We start from the raw sequence: 20000 nt of genomic DNA, 5'->3' as shown, positions 1-20000 counted from the left end.
ATGAAGACCAGGGATGAATTTCAAAATTTGCTTCCGGACACTTCCCCGTCTGCTTTTCCGGGGCAGAGTCCCAAACACGCTTGAGTAATTGCTCTCCCACAAGGGAGAAAAGGACCCACTACTAGTGACACTGATGCTCCGGTTTCTCCTGGAAGAAGCATTCCTCAGAATCTCATCTCCATCCTTAGAGTGAAAGCATTCATCATCGGTGCTGGTCTGTCGGCTGAAGGCGCCCCGGATGGAGTCCTCAGACACACTTGTCCTGTAGCCGTCCTCACTGTCCACTGTGAGGGAGCTCAACCAGCTCTTACAGCTGCTCTCACTGGACAGCCGGTGGCGGTCCAGAAGGGCTGGACTCGGCCCCAGCAGATTTCCAAACAATGACGACTCATCGAGGTCCATGTTTTCCAAATTTGGGGAGTTCGCTGCATCTCCTACAATACAGAGAAGAGTGTACTGTGAGATGGATACAACCACCAGTCCCTACAAGAAAGCACACCCAACTTTAAAGACCTCAGGAGAGGAAGGAAAAATACTTTGGCCCAAGTTTTCACTTGCACAAATATGGTTAGAAGGGTTATTCAGACTAGCATTTATGGACTAGCTACTAAGGGAAAGGTCAGGAAAATTATAACTTACAATACATTTAAACAAGATAAATCATGCCCATATCTTGGTTCTAGAATGTACTCCAGGAGGCTCACATGGAGATGCTACTGGGAGATGGTGAAAACTTTAAAAGATGCTAACTCCAGGGAAAATTTAGGTCACTGGGGACACAGTCTTGGATCAAAACTTCTGTGTCCTGCCCTGTTTTCCCTCTCATTCTGTAACCACTAACAGAGCAATTTTAGTCTGCTGTGTGTTTCTGCTATGATGTACTGTCACAGGCTCAAGCCAGTTTACTATGACTGAAACCTTTGAACGCTGAGACAAATAAAACTTCTATCATTGTAAGCTGACTTATCTTAGTGGCAGATAGCAGTGTATTTGACTTGAAGTCAGTTCAATGCAAATGACACTGAGACAATGTGACTTTGTGAACCTCCAATTGCTAATGTCTTAAATTGTGTAACCCTGGAAACTTTTATGAAAGTGCTCACAGAAGTGAGGTCAAAATAAACGCTCAGAAAATTCTACTCTAGTTCTTATTATCTGTCTCTGTAAAGAATCAGAACTCTATTATAAAGCTATCTAACTCACATGGGGAAAACAGCTACAAATCAGAACACATGCTTATAAAAGGCTTAGGAAATCAATTTTACCCTCTAGTCTCAATATTCCAAATTTCCTCTTAGAGTGGCTGAGTGTTCTAGGATGGTGCTGTGCTTAGAAAGCATCTCTGTTCTCAGAATTCTAGTTGCTTGGCCAAGTTTTTCTGTCAGTGCTTCGTAACCCACAAATGGGTTCCCCAAACTAAATTATGAGTCACATTGTCTCCTGCCCACCTGCTTCTCATTGCTTGGCTAGCTAGTGTGTTCAGAAAACCATAACTGAGAATGTGAGTCTGTTTCAAAAAAAAAAAAAAGGCACAGGGTGTGAAGCCCTCGAAAAGCTGTCCTGCATTAGTCCTCTTTACTCTGCTCTCCTGTAGCTTTGGTTGACATTGACGAAAGAGACTCTGTTCTGTCTCCATTTGATCTATGAAGCCAAGCACAGCCAGTCTACATAGTGTTTCCTTTCTCCTACAACTGGGCTATTTCATCTGACAATGAGCTGATGAATCTGGATGGAAGAGCAATTGCTTTATAGACCCTAATGTTCTGGGTACTTTCTCTAATTCTAGAAAAAGAAGACTAAAGAACACCTCTAGTCCCTCAAAAAATGTGCAACAATACAGCTCCTGATACTAGAGCTACTGAAGACTGTTCCTGTACATGTGGAACTGTATGCTGCACTGTTCAGGAACCTTCAGCAAAGTCTTCTGAAACACTTCATGTGTATGAAAAGCAAGAAGTTGAACAAGGTTTCAAGAATATCTCTCTCTCTCTCTCTCTCTCTCTCTCTCTCTCTCTGTGTGTGTGTGTGTGTGTGTATGTGTGTGTGTATACAGATAGAATAAATAATTTAAAAAATAAAGTAACTTGTCCAAGTTTCAAACTTGTCTAATAAAAACTGAAAATCAAGACTCTAAAGTGTTAATCAATCCCCAAATGCTAATTAAGAAGCTAAAGAAACTCCAGAACACAGAAAAAAAATAAAAGACTATAAGATACAAAGTTGAATAGACTTGGGTAGATATTTGTCAGAAGAAGACAGAAAGTTGGCCAACAGGTATACGAAAAATGTCTGGCATCGTTAATCAACTGACAAGCACAAATAAAATCACAGTGAGAGTCATCTCACCCCTATGAGATGCTTACACCAAATAGACACAACAAAAGAGCAGTGGTGATGGTGTGGAGAAAAAACAACCTCACACAGTTCATCTTCCATGGAAAACAGTATGGAGGCTCCACAAAACACCAAACAGCATACCGCCATATAATTCAGTACTGTCACTAGTGTATGGATATCCATAGGAAACAGAATCAGTGTTTCAACAAAACCTGTGCTCACATGCACATCTTATTCACAGTAGCCAAAACAAAGATGTCTGTCAGCTGATAAATGGAGGGAAAAAATAATGAAGATGCATAGTAAAATACCATTCACCCGCCAAAAAAGAAAGAAAGAAAAACCTCATATTTGTGATAACATGTATGAACATGGATGTGTTAAATAAAAAAAAAAAAGTACGAGAACACAAATATGAAATCATCTCATTATGGGTGCCATCTAAAAATGTTCTGATGGTTATTGAGGAGAGAATGGTGGTTACCAGAAGCTGGGCAGCAAGGAGAGAGGGTTCCTGAAACCTTGATCCTTGGGCACTGGTTACAATTAGATACGAGTCTGCTGTGTTAGATGGTAGGGTGACCACAGCTCACAAGAATCTACTGTAACTTCCAAAAGCTAAAAGGAAGATATTGTAAAAGCCTTTACCATCAAAGTAAATAAATGTCTGAGGAGCCGGTTTATCTTGACTTAAACATTATACAATGCCTACATCACTATATATATATATGTATATGTATATGTATATGTATATGTATATGTATATGTATATGTATATGTATATATATGTATATATATAGTGATCACTATATATATATGTATATATAGTGATGTGATATGTATATATACATATACATATATGCACACACACACATATATATATGATGATGATATTCATGAATTTGTAGAGTTTTCATGGTTTTATGATTCAATTTTAAATGACTTTTAAGCTGAATCTTATTCCAGTTGCTAAATAGAGGTTAGCTGAGTGTTACCTAAAGAAGAGATGACCTACATTCCAGCCCACACAGCTAGTGACTCAGGTAAATTATTATGCACAGTCTCCCATCCTGCCAGCTATGGTGGTGCATGCCCGATATTTCAGTGCTTGGGAGGCTAAGGCATAAGGAGTTTCCCTTGGACTACTTAGTATGCATCAGAACAGGCAGGGCCATATAGCAGGACACTGTCTCAACTGACTTAAAAAAGAAGTTCACACCTCAAGTGACACAGCAGAGAGCAAACCAGCTGACGAGATTCAACTCCTTGCTTCAGAACGCAAAGTGAGCAAATGCATCTTAACATAATAATCTTGCATGCCTGTCTTGGTCCTGAGATATAAAATAATATTATATATATATTATTATAATATATATATATATATATATATATATAATAACATATATAAATAATGGAATCTGGAAAACTGTTGTCGCTCTACCTAGGAAGTACACAGTTATTCCAGTTTGAATAGCTCCAGCCAGAATAAAAGTCTAATAATTCATTGGCTGATGTGGTACAAATGGCAGGCAATGTTTCCTCTGGCTCTTCTGCAACCTTTGGTCATCTCTTAAAAAAGGTGTACATTCCCATGTCCATGTATGTTTTCATGTGCATATGTAGTGTGTATGGAAAAGAGTGTAGTATGACTCAGCCTCCTCCAAGTATAGTTTACCCCAGCGTTCATCCCAGCAAAACACAGACCAGTAGCCTTCATTAATACTAAGCAAACTTTTACTGTAATAGCGATGCTCTGAAAGTATCTGGAGGTAGAAATGCTGAGAGGGTGTAACGAGAATGTGGTTTCCTGGCAGGAAATTGAGCTTACCATGTAGCAGGCGCTGTTCCTGTAAGTGCAGAGATCTGAGCTCCACCCATTTTTTCTTCAAGGTTTGCTGTGAGAAAGATAAGGGGGGACAGGTTCTGAGTCTTAGGAAATCCAAGTGGGCGAGGCGGGGGGACTGCCAGTGTTGCCAGCCCCACTCCCATTCTTTGGGACTTTGGCTGAATTGTGAAGGATATTAGGAGTACTAATTTTTCAAGGATGCACAAGTCTTCTCTTAAAAAAGAAAAAAAAGTTGATAAAGTTCATGTCGGTCTAGGTTTAAAGCGCTTCCTAGCCATTTCTACACAAGTGATACAGATAGTGTTGGATAGAAACCCTAGAGCCTGGGGGCTAGATAAGTTAACAGATGGAAAATTTTAGATCATCAACTAGAGGTTAGTAAATGCTTAATAAGTATCATCACCATCCAATGAGTCTGGGCTCTGAAACAAAATTTTATTTGAGATCTATCTAGCACACACTTAAGCACCCTAACTTTGTTTATTTGCTTGTTTTGAAATGTCACCTCATGTAGCTCAGGCTAACCTGGACTCTTGATCTCACTAGGCAGTTGAAGATGATATTGAACTGTGGATTCTCCTACTTTCAATTCCCAAGTACATGCTCCACTGTGTCATTTATGAGGTTCTAGGAAGCAATCCCAAGACAAGATGCATGACAAGCATCTATGAACTGAGCTTTATCTCCAGCCCACCCCTTGACTTCAAAAATGCTTCTTCCCTTGGCTGAAGTAGCAAATGAAAAGAATGTGGGCAGCATGAGAAAGATCTGACTATCAGAACAGTCACTCAGCACAGAAGGCCTGGCTTGGTCCAGTCCACAGGCTAGCCAAGTCAATAGAAGCCCAAGCCAACTGAGAAGAAGCCATCTGGAAAGGCAGGTGCTAGATGTTCACTCTCCTTCCGGCTTCCTGCCCCCTGATTCACCTTGCCTTCACTATTTTAGGTCCCAATAGCGAGGCCACCATGTGGCCATAGCTCAGGTTTGCCAAGGACATTTATCCATAAGAAAGATGGCCTAGTTGGAAAAGAGCAATCCTCTGTACATCACCACCTGGAGGGAGTGAATGATGACTAAAATAGAAAGATTATTTTTAATGTGAGTTTAAAAGGAAATAGAAAAAGGGGAAGAAAATAAAATCTCAAGAACAGAATTGACTGAGTATGAGGAGTAGGGATCATTCCTTAGTCTACAGAACACTTAGGCTCACAGCAGCAGCTGAATCCTTTTTGTGGCTGTCAATATTCAGTCGAACAACAAAAGCAGTGAAGAGCTTAGCTCAGCTCATTTTTTTTCTGCTGTTTGATTTTTGATTTTCTGGGTGTTTTTGTTTGTTGGTTGGTTGTTATTTTATTTTTATTTTTTGTTTTTCTGAAATACTCTATACTGGTCATAGAATGAGTAACTGCATTAGTGACTACTCTTATCCTCTTATAAGTCTGTGATTATGTGAAGACCAAGAACAGAGGCCTGTGGAACACACGACTAGCCAGAGCTAGCATATGGACTTACAAATTTCTTCTTGCTAAAGATATTTATCTCCTACAAGAGAACAAAGTAAAGGAAAAAAGTAGGTTGTTCATCAAAACTAAAGACACAAAGACACAAAATATTATCTTTCTGACTTTGGGTTTCAAAAGTTCATGGACAGAGCTTTCCAAATAGTTTGTATTTAGTGACTGAATGTTTTATGATCCTGATTTGCTGGTCTAGCCTAGTCATCTAAGTTTGCTATGACTTACATCCGGAAAACTTCAATATAAAGAGCAGAGGTAACAAAGTGACTGTCTTAAATCTGAGACATGTATCTATTTTCCTCAAGGTAGTCAAACATTTAGTCACATCTAAATGTTTTCTATCAGATGAATGTTAAAAATGTATGTGGATCTGGCCTATGACATTACATTGACATCTTGGCCCATACATGGCAGTTGAAGGAATGACTGAATATTGTTGAATAAATATGCAAAAAGCAGCTTCCTTAAACAACCCTAAGCTATCACACGGCAAATTGGTCCCAAGTATGGCCCTAGTATTTTCATTCTAGATAAGCCAAATAGCAATTTCTCCACCACCTAATATTTTTGTTTTGCTCTTAAGATAATATGTCACTTAATTTTATAAATTTGTTATAGGCTGGAAATAAAATTTTATTGAGGCAAAATATTTCTCAAGGCATATAATAGGCCTATCAAGTAGGAGAGATACATTTAAAAGTAGCTCTTTTAACTAATTCACTATCTATGCTAAGTATCTGAAGCACAGGTTAAGATAGAGGAAATCCCTGAAAATGTGAGTCAGAACGGACAAAATTCTGCCAATGAAGAGATTAGGGTTCTGTACCGTCTTTGGGAATAGAATGCTCACACATATAAGATGCAAAATAAATGTCATCATGCAAAAGGGAAGCCAGCCTGCCTTTAGTTATAGGTCAGACTCAGTCACTTCTGCCAGGAGGAATTAAGTACATATTTCATAATTTCAAGATTTGTTGTGAGACATAAATGTGAGGTGGGAAACAGAATTGAACTTCAAGAGGCATCAAGTAGAAGCATCAACCATTAGTTAGAAATTTAGATCCTAAGGTAATATGTCGCTTCAAAGTGTCTTTTTAACACTAAGAACTCAGCTAAATGTCCTTCTTGTGAAATAAACCCTGACTGAATATTAGGTACTAAGAAAAATAGACTGATAAAAGCTGCTTGAAGCTGGAGGCACGTTAGAGACAGAAACACAGCAACTCTTCATGACCTGAGCCACAATGGGCATTTACCCTTTCAGAGAGGCGGCCCAGCTGCTGGAGCTGGACCTGGAAGGGGAGCTTTGAAGCCTTGTGTGGAGGGAACTACACAGCCATTCCATGGAGATGGAGCTAACTCTCAAGACCACAGCATTCTCAGGTGCTCAATGACAGGAAAGGAAGTAAGCTGCTAATCAGGACATGAATCGCTCCCAGAAACATAGAAACAGGAAGAATCCAAAACAGACACCAAAATAAGAATGCTATAAGTTCTAATGGTAAGATAAAAATCAATATTTATAAGCACAAAAATGTGGAGAGAAACAAGAACAGACAGATAGAAAAAAGAGCCTCATGTCAAAAAGTATAAAATCACATTTAAAAGCTCCTTAGAAAGAGCACAGTCTATATGGAATACAGATAACAAGGATGATGCTGAAGTCATTATTAGGGAAGGCAAACCAAAAGTCCCTAATACATTTCTAATGGAATTCCACAAGATAATGTGGGAAGTAATAAAGACAGTGCACAGAGCTAAAGTCACGTGCCTATAGATATAAAGATCAGAGCCAATTTTAAACAGTATAAATTGAGGTATAAGTCTGAACATAATTAAGTTGTAATGAAAAGCAGTCAGGAAACAGAGGGAAAGGCACATAGGCACATATATAAAACACACACACACAGAAAGAAAATGTAGTCAGAAAGTCTGCTAGAGAAAATTACAAAGAAGGTAAACAGACAGAATAAGTAGTCAGGAAACAGAGGGAAAGGCACATAGGCACATATATAAACACACACACACATACACACACACACACACACACACAAAATGTAGTCAGAAAGTCTGCTAGAGAAAATTACAAACAAGGTAAAAAGACAGCATGAATAGAATAAGTAAAAACAAGAATAAAAATCACAGCTATAGCAGGGATTAAAGGTTAAGAATGGAAGTTTTGTCAGTCAACCAGACAAGCCCCATTATATATTTGAAAATTATAGTACTTTATTGACAAACACAGAACTTACTAAAATTGTTCCACAAAGACATCTGAGTAGCTTTACTAATAATAAAGAAACTAAATCCATGGTTTGAAAATATTCCCTCCAGAAAGAACCTGATGATTCAAATGGCATCACAAAAATTCTACTAGAGTTTTAAAAAGAGGAACAACCCAGCTTATGTCATAAACTTAGTAATTTTAACACTAAACCTAAAAGGGAGCCCTAGAAAAAAAATGTAGGTCATTCAAGGCTATTTTCACATACCTATGGACACTTGATCTTTGACAAAGAAGCCAAAAACATACAGTGGGAAAAAAAGGAAGCATCTGCAGTAAATGGTACTGGTCTAACTGCTGGTGTGGATGTAGAACAATGAAAATAGATTCATATTTATCACCTTGCACAAAGCTCAAGTCCAAGTGGGTCAACGACCTCAACATTAAAACCAGATATACTGAATCTAATAGAAGAGAAAGTAGGAATGAGTCTTGAACTCATAGTTCCTGAACAGAATACCAATGGCCCAGACTCTAAGTTCAACAATTGATAAATGGGACCTCATGAAACTGAAAAACTTCTTTAAGGCAAAAGACACCATCAATAGGACAAATGGGCAACCTACAGATTAGGAAAAAAACTTCACTAACCCTACATCTGACAAAGGGCTAATATCCAAAATGTATAAGGAACTCAAGAAGTTAAACTCCAAAAAAATCCAAATAACTCAATTAAAAAATAGGGTACAGAGCTAAAAAGAGAATTCAGAACAGAAGAATCTCGAATGGCCATTAAAGAAATATTCAAAGTCCTTAGTCATCAGAGAAATGCAAATGAAAATGACCCTTAGATTCCACTTCACACCAATCAGAATGGCTAAGGTCAAAAACTCAGGTGACAGCACATGGTGATGAGGTCATGGAGAAAGAGGAACACTCCTCCATTGCTACTGGGATTGCAAACTGGTACAATGACTCTGAAAATCTGTCTGGTAGTTTTTTAGAAAATGAAAGAGCCTGAAGACCCAACCTTGAAGGAAAAAGTAAGGATGCCATGGTTATTCCCCTCACCTTAAGCAAAAATCCTCACAAAGACAGTCCAGCAGAGAAGGGAACTAGATCCATTTTGTACAGTTATTATCCTTGTAAAGCACACGAAATAATATACAAACAACTTAGCAGAGATTATGAGCTTTAACAAAGTACTTGACTATTAACAACAGCATACAAATTATCTATCTATCTATATATCTATATATATATATATATATCTATATATATATATATATACATATACATATCATATATATATCAATTGATATATATATATATATATCAATTCACTAACCATAAAATTTATTTTTATAGAAAAACCTATAATAAAATCCTAATGTACAAAGGACAATACAACAAAAAAAACATATGACCTGTATGTGTAAAATATCAGATTTTAGGAAAGATGGAAAGAAAAACAGCAAAATCGTTAAGAAAACCTAGCAACAAGAAAATTAAATATCATGTAATATTTAATACCCTTGGCACTGAGTTATCTACACAAAATGAAATGTCAATCAAATCTCTAGCATTTACTCATGGAATTTGACAACTTGATAGATGATCAACAGACTAAGAACATTGTTCTGTTAGGTATCATTCTCTATTACAAACTTAGTTGGAGATAAAATTCAAAATGACCACATTAGAGAGCTTGTAAGTAAATGTGGACTTACATGGAGACTTCGTTAAAATAGAAGTTTCACAGCAATTCAGGAGAGAAGAAAAGCAAAGTTCAAAAGAAATTATATTGGGAAACCTGACTACGCATGTAGAAAAATTCAAAGTATCTCATACTTTATAGTATATGGTGAAAGTCTCTCTGGGTGAATTAAAGGCTTCAATATGCAAAAGGGGAAAAAAACTAAATTTTTAGGAAAATTTTTAATGTAGATGACTGACAACTAACCAACATTTAGAAGCTCTTTTACGGACAAATATCTAAAAGGTTTCCACAAAAGTAGGAAATGAAAACTTGGATCTCATAAACCTAGAATATTTTCAATTACTTAGAAAACAGTTCTTCAAAAGTAGCAAAGAAATATGAGGACTGTTCTGGAAAGATAGATCTTTCCAGAATGATCATTTAATGAAATAATATGCAGGGAAGACAAAGACCCACAGAGGAGAGTATAATGAAGGAGCAACACACACACATTGATGGAACACATTAGTATATGTTTTTGTTTCATGCTGTTTATAATAACATCTCTCACTATGTATGTTTGATTTGATGAAATGCTCTAAAGTAAATAAGAGTCAGGAAGATGAGTTCTTAAGTAGATGTTCAAAGTATATCAAGAATCTACTTATATTCTAGAAGAGAGTATAGATATTGAAATTTTATATAAATTCCAGAAGCAGTTCTTTAAGTCAAGAATAATACAACAGTTTACAGTAGACTAGAGATCCTAGCCAAAGCTATAAGAGAAGAAAAGTAAATTAGTTGAATAACTGAGCTAAAAAGGCAAAACTTAGAATAAAAAAGATTATTCGTTTTTAGCTAGAGAAGATATTTGAAAACCCATGAAGAAAATTATTCTAGAGTATATGAAGTGCTAAATAAAAATTGACAAACATATTCAAAGTGAGACAAATGAGAGCCACAAGGATTTCAACTGTTCTCAATTATTTATGAACAAACTTCAATTCCTATCAAAGTCTGGGTAGAAGGGATTCTTTATGATTTTATTTTAAATAGATCTGAAAAATCATGGGTCACTATGTCAAAAGTATCAAAGGGAATCATAGTGAGGTTTGCTAGTAAATAAATACGGTAGGAGGGAAAGATTCTCGATAAAATATAAATACAGTAAATTGTCCTCTTGAAATGAGTAGCTTATAAATGTACTTCATGAGAAAAAGTAATGAATTCAGATTATTGCAAAATACAAGTTAAGTAGTTTGCCTGTAGCCAAGCTATCCCTGAGTAGTTGGCAGCTCCAGTGTCCTGCAGGGGGGGTGGGGGGCAGTACTGGGATCTGGGAAGAGTCAAGCATCTTTAAACTCACTCCGGGAGTTTCTGGAGTTCATAGCCTAGAAGGCTCACCAACCTAGAGAACTGAAATTTTGAAAATCTTCAAAGTACCATGCCAGAGAATCTGTACTGAGCATTAGGCACTGACCCTTGTGAGGTTTTTCTTTCCTTTCAAGGTCATAGTGTGCTTGCCGGTGAAGGCATATTCAAGGACAGCCACAGCGTTAGTGGTAGATAGTCCATTTTCAAAATGTCACAGAAGGGAAAGAGGCAAAGAAGGAGACTGGGAATGCAGAAGTGTGGGCCTGCCTGCACTCAGCAGCACTCAATGCTAACTTTTCCTCTGTTTTCTCCTTAAACAAAATGTAAATCAAGAGTGATCACAGGTGCATCAATGACTAGTTCTTCAGGTAATATGCCTTCCCGCTGGCTTTCTGAGCCTCATAGACTCTGAATGGGGAAGGAAGAGGGTGATTTACACATATTCACAGTCTCAGATATTCCTACAAGGGTAATTGTGTGGTCCTTGACCCATCAGAGGTTGCATCCTGATATTTCCCTTTCAAGGACTATCTTAGTTCCCAAGATAGATCATTATCCTACTCACAAATTTCACGGATGAAAAATGACGTGCTCTGTTAAGTCAAGTTACCTTTAAAGTCTGCAGCTTCGCTTCAAGTTCTGCTCTTCTGTGAATCATTGTTCCATTAAGAGTCTCTATCCTGTTTCAAGTGAAGGGAAAGGTTGGGTAAATAACAGAGCTTCCCTTCAAAGAGGTGGCATCCTTAAGAAGTGCTGCAAGTGGAGAGCAGACTATACCAGAAATGCACCGTAAGTGACACTCTTTCTGAGGCTCTTGACTATGGAGCATGGATACTTGGGTATCTGGACCTAAGCCAAATTTCAGAACAACAGTGTGGGAAAGAAAAGGGACAAAGGAAACCAAATGCCTGGCAAAGAGTAGAGGGAAAGATCCTGGCTGATTATAAACATTCATTCATTTTCTAGAAAACACAATGTGCTAATGGCACTAAGGCACTGAGATACAATGTTGCTCTCCACCAGAATCTATTCTTGCCTGGACAGGCTCATCAATCTCAGTTATTTGGTGAACATTCACTGGGCATCTACTATGAACCAGGTAGTGCGGCAATAAAAAAGCAGAGCTCAGGATTTATACAACAGTGGACTCACTGTGTTATTTCTTGAAACAGGGAAGATTTTCTGCAACAGTGTATGGCTATTTCATCTCAAAACCTTTAGTTTACAATTGACCATCTAGAATAACTGGTTTGACAATGTTCATCTCCTCCTACATCAAAGGTTTTCTAAAAATAGACGGTTTATTCTCTCTGGAGTTGGTTTGTTTTGAGCATTGTTTTGACGACAAATCCTCCCGCTGAGGATGATAGTTAATTTCACCTTGGAATCATACTCTTAAACATTTCGAAGTATTTTTTCTAAGTCTTTTTGACAACTAAATTATAGTTATATTTATGAAAGCGTAAGAAAACTTTAAAGATATGGTAGGAGTTCTAAATATGAAACCACATTTTCTCTTTTCTTCTAGTCTCAGACTCAACAGAATAAGAAGATAGTACAGCAAATGCTGTGTGATTTCTGATTGAGACAATGTCTGGTTTGGGGAAAGTCGACTCACTAAGACGCTACATAAGACTCTTAATGCTGTTCTACATTGTCTAATCAATGATGCATACAACTGTAGAGAAGGGCCCTTCCTTCAGTATTTGTCTACCTCCTTCTCTCACACTCTATCCCTCTCTGAGTTTCTAGGAACTATCTCTACTCTTATTTACTTACGGTCTTCTTGCTTCACCTACATGGGACATATTTTTCAGACTCTAACCATTAATGTTTTCTCTTGGATTCTACATAGTTTCTTTGAGACAAAGCTTTCCTAACTTTTACTCCTTAAAACTCAAAAGGCTAGCCTCAGCTCTACCATCAGCAATCATCTTTAAAATCTGCCTCAACACACCTACCCAACACTTCCTTTGAAGTACCATGAAGATCATAGTTGATTCTACTGACAGCTCACTACGCACAGCTGTAACTGGAATGAGCCAGTTCTGATATCCTCAGAGACTGGGTCCCAGTGTCATTCACTACCCATTTGAACTCAACTAACCCCACTTTAGCCCCAGGCACTTCATCTATGTAGAGGAATGAACCTGGACGGACAAAGAGGCTGCAGAGAAAGATGAATTAGGTAATGTTGAAACCACCAAACTCAGAACAGAATGCAAATGCCCTGGCACAGCAGTGCATCTCATGATCTGATGCTTGGCCAATGGTGACTTCACCACACATACAGTCTCCCGAATCCACTAGCCGCCAATTTCAGTTCATCCTTAGGATATGCCAAATCCATTTCCAGAGCTCAAAGACATCTTTCTTCCTACATGCTCTTACCAGGAGTTCAAACAACCTTTTCTTCTCTCTGTTTAGTCTCAGCTCCAACAGTATTTCCTCAGAGTAGACGGAGCACTTTGAACATCTAAGCTCAACTGGCCACCATCTTCCTCAGTGGACTCCCCTCTTACACTATTCTGCTGTTCCTATAGTGATTATCAATAAATGTAATTTTTAAAACATTTAAGCTTTTCTTAGAAAGCTATAATTTTTAGAGTTCTACAGTGTTTACTTTTGCCTCTCCACACATGGAGATTAAAACCTTAACTTTGTTCAGTTTATATGATTTTTATGCAATAATGAATTCCTCTATAACTGATTATTAAATTCCTACTGGGTCTTTTGGACAGAGAAAGCAAGCCCAATATTGTCTATTTTCTTAAATAGTTATGACTTTTCAGATAGTAATGGGTGTGTTTTTAGATATATCTCCTTGAGACTGTTAAGATCAGTCTCAAAGATTAAATCCATTGAGGAGCTGGGAAGACCAGGGTCTTTCTGATAAATTGAGCATTTGTACATATGACTATATATGCTTCAAGGTGGGATCATTTCATTATTTCTTATGAAACAGTGACAGAGGAAAAAACAAGAGGTTTGAGGCATATGAGAGAGAAAAAAAATTTTCAGCTGAAAGACTTCATGAACTGTGGGAATAGGACCATTTTTTTTTTTTGGTCCAAAGAAATGTGTGTCAGTTTTATTGAATTGACATTAAAAATACATTAGTAATTGATGTCTCTCCCACAAAGACTTTTGTCTAGTGTCATCCCCTGACTTCAGATGTTGACTCATGAAACCTCGGGAAACAAAAGAGGCCCATAAAAATGCCCATACCCCAAACCTGTGTATGCTGCATTCCTTCTTGCGTGCCACAGACAAATAGTATTTACAAAACCATACAAGCCCCCTACTTGTCAGGTATTCTCAGACACCAAAACATCTATGAAACCCCACAGCAACTAAGTGGATATTTACGTTAGCAGATTTCCTGACGATCGGATCAGGTCAACCACTTGTTTGTGAGTAAAGCCTTCTGTGCTCACGCCATTGACATTTGCAAAGATGTCACCTGTGAGATGCCCGGAAAAAAATGAGTGTTTTATTAGTTACGTAAACAATTCCCCCAAAATGGAAATGAGGCAACACAAGCAAGCTCCCAAACCACAATGTCACTCAAGAAAACTCAAAGCACCAACTGCTTCCTAACCTTCACTATCAAAGAGTTTCTTGCTATTTAAATAGCTTCTAGCAGGAGCAGAGCTACATTACCAACTTGTAGGCCAGCGCAGTGAGCGGGGCTGTCTTCCTGCACTTTGCAGATCATAGTGCACACTTCTGAGGAACATATGTTCTGGTTCTGGAGCCTGTAAGTCTATAAAATATAAGTGGATACATAGTAACTTTTCCAAAAGGTCAACAAATATTCGTCAAAACATAAAACCATGCCAGGAGCATTAAGTGGCATAATAGGTAAATGCAAAGGACAACATTGGAAAAGCTTTTCTCACTGTACACTGAATGGTAGGTACCAATTTTGCAATTCTACCTGATCATCATCAGCCAATTCCATGCATAAAACATCTGGCATGAGAAAGAAAGTGAGATGTGAGTATCTCAAAATGTTCTGTTTTCAAGCCTAAGAGACCAAGAGTCTGTTTTCAAGACTAAGAGTGTGTATTATTAAGAAAAATATTGAGAGTCTTAGTTCTCAATGGGATGAAACCACCATAGCCAAGTGAAAGAGAAAGATCCTTATGGGTGTTTCAGGCTAAAGCAGGCAGTGAGGGAGAGAGTATGAGATACAAAATACCCAGCAGAGAGACTGAACAACAGTAATTACATTAAATCAGAGTTCTGCAAATAATGACAATCTGCCTTGGGTTTGTTCTAATTGACTCAATCAATTTCCTTTCTGAGCACACAGACCCCTCCTGCCCTGAATTCTCACCAGTTTCTCAGTCATTCAACTAAATAAAAAAGAGACATGCTTGCCCAGATGCCTCAGTTTGACAAAAATAATTCAGTGGGTTCTATTGCTTGTAGTTTTGCTTTTTACTTAAAACTGTATAAAAACACTAGGAAAACAATTGCTCTGTATAGCAGTTTTGTAACTCCGAAATAAATCAGTGTTTTGAGTTGTCTTTTAAAATTTGCTTACTAAAAACTAAGCCACACCAGAGTGTTGCTTTCGTTAAGGGGAATCCACACTGGAGGCACCATAATCAGTCACACGCAGATCACTCCTAGAGCTAGCCGCTTGGTTTTGTTAAATGCTGATGTTCACTCCAATGTAGTACATTTAGAATCCTCTATCTGAAAAGCAGAGGAGCTTTAAGTGGTCTATAATAAGTGCCCCACCTGTGTCAGCAACCTTTTGTGAAAGTTTCCTGCCTCAGACCACACCAGAGCTCAGCTCCTTGTAGAAACGGAAGCCAACCTAATTCATGTGCTGCAGGAGCCACAAACTGATTGATAAACCTTTTAGAAGTCACTGTTATAGCAATCCACATCCACAGGAAGACCCGCCTTCCATCCCTAGGTATCAAAGTGAGCACAGAGCGGGATAAGCACTTGGATTTATGTGCGAATGCACATTCCATAGCAGCTGTGAATTTGAGGATTAGAGATAGAAAGGGAAAAGCAGAAGCCATGAAGGCACAGAAAAGAATGTGTGGTCAAATAATATGACCGTATGGCCCACCCACATCTCCCACCCTTGTGTTCTGTTGGCTCAGAAGAAATTGTCACGAGAGTCCCTGTGAAGTGTTGATTTCTGAGACGCCATGTATGTGCTGTAGCTCAGAGGTGAAGCCATCAGGTCTCATTGAGCTCCACGGATTTCACGCTTTTGTGGCCTGTTGTCTAGTAAAAATGATTTTGACTTTGGTTCTACACACACACACACACACACACACACACACACACACACACCTGTGGTGAGAGAGAAACAGAAGGAAGAAGTGATGGGTGTCCAGTTACTACCACTAGGCAACCTTGAAGAGGTGGTGATGCATATGCCGTATCTCTTCAGAGAAACTTGAAGAGCTCCTGTGAGGGACCTGTACTTCTAAAATCTGATAGACTTAGCATATTTTGTAGAAAATTATATCTCGATTATTTTATGGTAAGTTATAGATTTCACCAAATTTTAAAGAAGTGGAGCTCAGAAAGCAGAAACCTCTGCTCCCATGACTTCCCCATTCATTCCACATTGTTTCTTCACTCATAAAACATGTTTAATGTAGCAGCTTCCTGTTCCTGATCTTAAAATACAACCGAGTTCCCTTTTATGGGGTTGCTATCATAGCAAAGTTTTCTGAAAGCAGCATTCACTGAAGCGAAGATCTAAACTCTGACATATAGCATAAGAATACGATTATGCAAAGCACGAGGGAAAGAAAAGCAGAAACGATGTGGGGGAAACGAGACTTAAGTTGCTCCACTCAAATTAGACTACAGTCCACGTGACTTCATTCTCTATCTTCTCAAATATAATTACGAAAGACAGGCAACAAATATTCTTGGAAAGCCACATTGGAACCTATGAAGATCAGTACTAATTTTCACCAGTGGTTTCCAAGTGTTATTATGATGTGTGTGTGTGTGTGTGTGTGTGTGTGTGTGTGTATGTGTGTGTTATTTCTCACTATACCCTCTAAAAAATTGGGCTCAGTTGTAACATGTATGAATTCTATATACACAGATATACCATCTGGCAAGCATTTTTTTTATTTTCATTTTTATTTTTTGAAACAGGGTCTCACAATGTAGTCTTGGTTAACTTGGAGCTCCCTGTCTCTGCCTCCCAAGTACTGGGGTTAAAGCCATGAACCACCATGCCCAACTCAAGTATTTAGAGTCTGATTTACATACAAGAATAAGATAATATGAAAATAAACTTCTGTAAATGTCTTTTGCTTTCTTATTTAAGGTCCTGAAATGTCAAGCACCTTTGTCTGGAGTTCTCCTTAAGGAGGACCGTACTGATGCATAAGGAGCAAGGTGCATCTCTAGGGAAATAAAAGCTTCAACATATTCTCTCCCCATAATACTCAAAACACTGAAAAACATCCACATACTAAAGATAATCTAGTCTCTAGTCCTTCTAACCCTGTCCTGACTTTATTGCTCTTTACAAATAGCATGATGGAATTAGTGGCTGTTTTTCCCTTGGAAATCTAGAATAATTAAAAACTCCTCACCTGAATTTCAAATCCAAATGTTCCATTGTCTTGCTTTTCCACAGTAACAACCTTCCTGTAAGTAAAAATAAATAAATAAACTGCACAAATATCAAAATATCATATTTAGCATATATTTAACATTAACAATAACTGTTACAACGGAAATTACCTTTCATTTCTACAATTGTTAGATGGGTTAGCAACGTATGAATGTGTGAGTGTGTGTGTGTGTGTGTGGTACTTATGCAGAGATTTAAAAAGAGGAAAGGAAGGAAGGAAGGAAGGAAGGAAGGAAGGAAGGAAGGAAGGAAAAGTGAAGAGAAGAGAAGGGAAGGGAAGGGAAGGGAAGGGAAGGGAAGGGAAGGGAAGGAAGGAAAGGAAAGGAAAGGAAAGGAAAGGAAAGGAAAGGAAAGGAAAGGAAAGGAAAGGAAAGGAAAGGAAAGGAACGGAAAGGAAAGGAAAGGAAAGGAAAGGAAAGGAATCTCTTTACCTTTGAGACCAGGAAAAGTCACCTAGAGAGCTTGATCTGGCCAACGCAAGCTGAAAAATATAAAAAGCAAGGTCCTTAAGACATGTCTGCAAATGCTCTGGATTACAAAGGACTTTATTCTTTCTCAACATCCTGGAAAACTTGTTAGATAAGATTAGTAATGCCCATTCTCTCTTAACAGCAAAGGAAAGTCTGAGAGACCAGGGACTCCCAGACATTCTGTGAGAAGATGAGGAGAAGCTCAAATAGTAAGATACTGGGGTGGTAGGTGTTCATATCTTGTAGCAAACCTCAAACTTCCAGTGATGGCTTTACGCCTAAGTTGCATTTATGTCAACTTCTCAAAATTAGCAATTTACAATGACACTGAAACACCTCCATAGAATAGCATGAAAACCACGAAGTCCATATTTTCTTAGACACCGATGAAATGCTTATGTTATAACAGCTCAGTGTGTCATTCTTTATAGATAAAAAAGCAAGTATCTGTAAAGAATGAGCTTACATGCAAAAACATGGTTGAAGATGGCTGGCAAGATGGCTCAGTGGGTAAAGATGCTCACCTCCCAGGTTTGATTGGTGAGAGGGAAGAACTGGCTGTAGTTCATACTCTAACTTCCCCATGCACAGCTTTGCATGCATGTACACATACATTGACGCTCACTCAGTCCCCACCACCACCACCCACGCCCAAATAGTGAGGTTAAAAAATTAAAAATAGATTCAGAAAGGCGAGGGAGGGACTCTAAACCTCAATTTTAATTCTAATTTATTTCACAATAGTTTTGGAAGAATATAGTAAGATTTCCTGCCAAAAATGGGAAGAAACTTCATAATGCTATAAATAACATAACATTCACTCCTCTGCACATATTGGGGAAAGTCATATAAGCATAAGCTTCTGGGACAGACCCAAACTCTTATAAAGAGAGGGGGGGTCAGCAAAAGGGAAGACCTCAGTTGTATGGACTGCGGTCAATTTCTAACACTGTTGTAGTTTTGTTAAAGAATTATTTAATAGATGTTACTTATTAATTAATTCTTTCTTAAATACTGTTCCAAGGACAAAACATAACTTTTACCCCTAATTATATTTTTAAAGGTCTTGTTTTACACACACACACACACACACACACACACAAACACACATGTACTGTGAGCTTACTGGTGTCTGCAAGATCAGAAGGGGTCACCAGATCCTTAGAATTGGAATTAAGGGCTACCTGTTGTAAGCTTCCATAAGAGCATTGGAAATTGAACCACATCCTCTACAAGAGCACAAGTGATTTTAATGAGGAGCTATATTTTACACCAATAAGCCATGGCATTTAAATGCCAACATCCTGTAATTGTCATTCATAAGCAAATAAATAAAATAGTAGATCCAAGCAGTTGGTACAGATAAATAAAAATGATATGAGAATAAAAACACACATGGAAAGTGCATAGGAGAAATTAATATATACAGAACAGGTTCCACAGAAGCCTGCATTACTCAGATTGCCAGGCACCAAATGCCAAAAATTGCACAATTTTCTGGGATGCCTCAGTGTTAGGAGTTCAATGACCAATCACTATACACAACAGAGAGGTCATCCACAGATTTTATATGTAACAATTGCTCTGTGTCCTTTTGTCAGTTAAACCTGGAATCTCAAGCAGCAGGGCTCAGACCTAAAATTATCATCTAGGCTTGTACTAAATTTTGACTTTTGATTTATAAGGAGTAATTATGGGATATCTACAGCAATTTGAATGGTTTGTTATAATCTGTTTATGTGCCTAAAATATTAAATGTGCAAATGTATACACAGAGAGATGGGGCGGGGAGGGAGAGAGAGAGAGAGAGATAAAGAGACAGACAGACAGACTATCAGAGAGACTTACAGACAGACAGACACATGGATAGAGTGAGACAGAGAGAAAGAGAGAGGG

General features: G+C 38.1%; 1 protein-coding gene across 1 annotated transcript in view; it reads right to left on the bottom strand.

Moving 5' to 3' along the window:
• Positions 1–20000, bottom strand: part of Cytip (cytohesin 1 interacting protein) — a 27200-nt gene that overhangs the window by 1024 nt on the left and 6176 nt on the right. The window contains exons 2-8 of the mRNA XM_028769191.1: positions 18066–18115; positions 17594–17648; positions 14661–14763; positions 14367–14460; positions 11608–11677; positions 4166–4232; positions 1–434 (exon numbers count right to left, since the gene is read on the bottom strand). The exon at positions 1–434 is cut by the window's left edge and continues 1024 nt beyond it. Coding sequence (XP_028625024.1) covers positions 1–434; positions 4166–4232; positions 11608–11677; positions 14367–14460; positions 14661–14763; positions 17594–17648; positions 18066–18115 — 873 coding nt within the window. The remainder of the gene's footprint in view (positions 435–4165; positions 4233–11607; positions 11678–14366; positions 14461–14660; positions 14764–17593; positions 17649–18065; positions 18116–20000) is intronic.

This window comes from Grammomys surdaster, unplaced genomic scaffold, assembly GCF_004785775.1.
Source record: "Grammomys surdaster isolate TR1022 unplaced genomic scaffold, NIH_TR_1.0 191, whole genome shotgun sequence".
NCBI lineage: Eukaryota > Metazoa > Chordata > Mammalia > Rodentia > Muridae > Grammomys > Grammomys surdaster.
The sequence above is the reverse complement of the archived record's forward strand: the minus strand, read 5'-3'. Positions and strand labels throughout refer to the sequence as shown.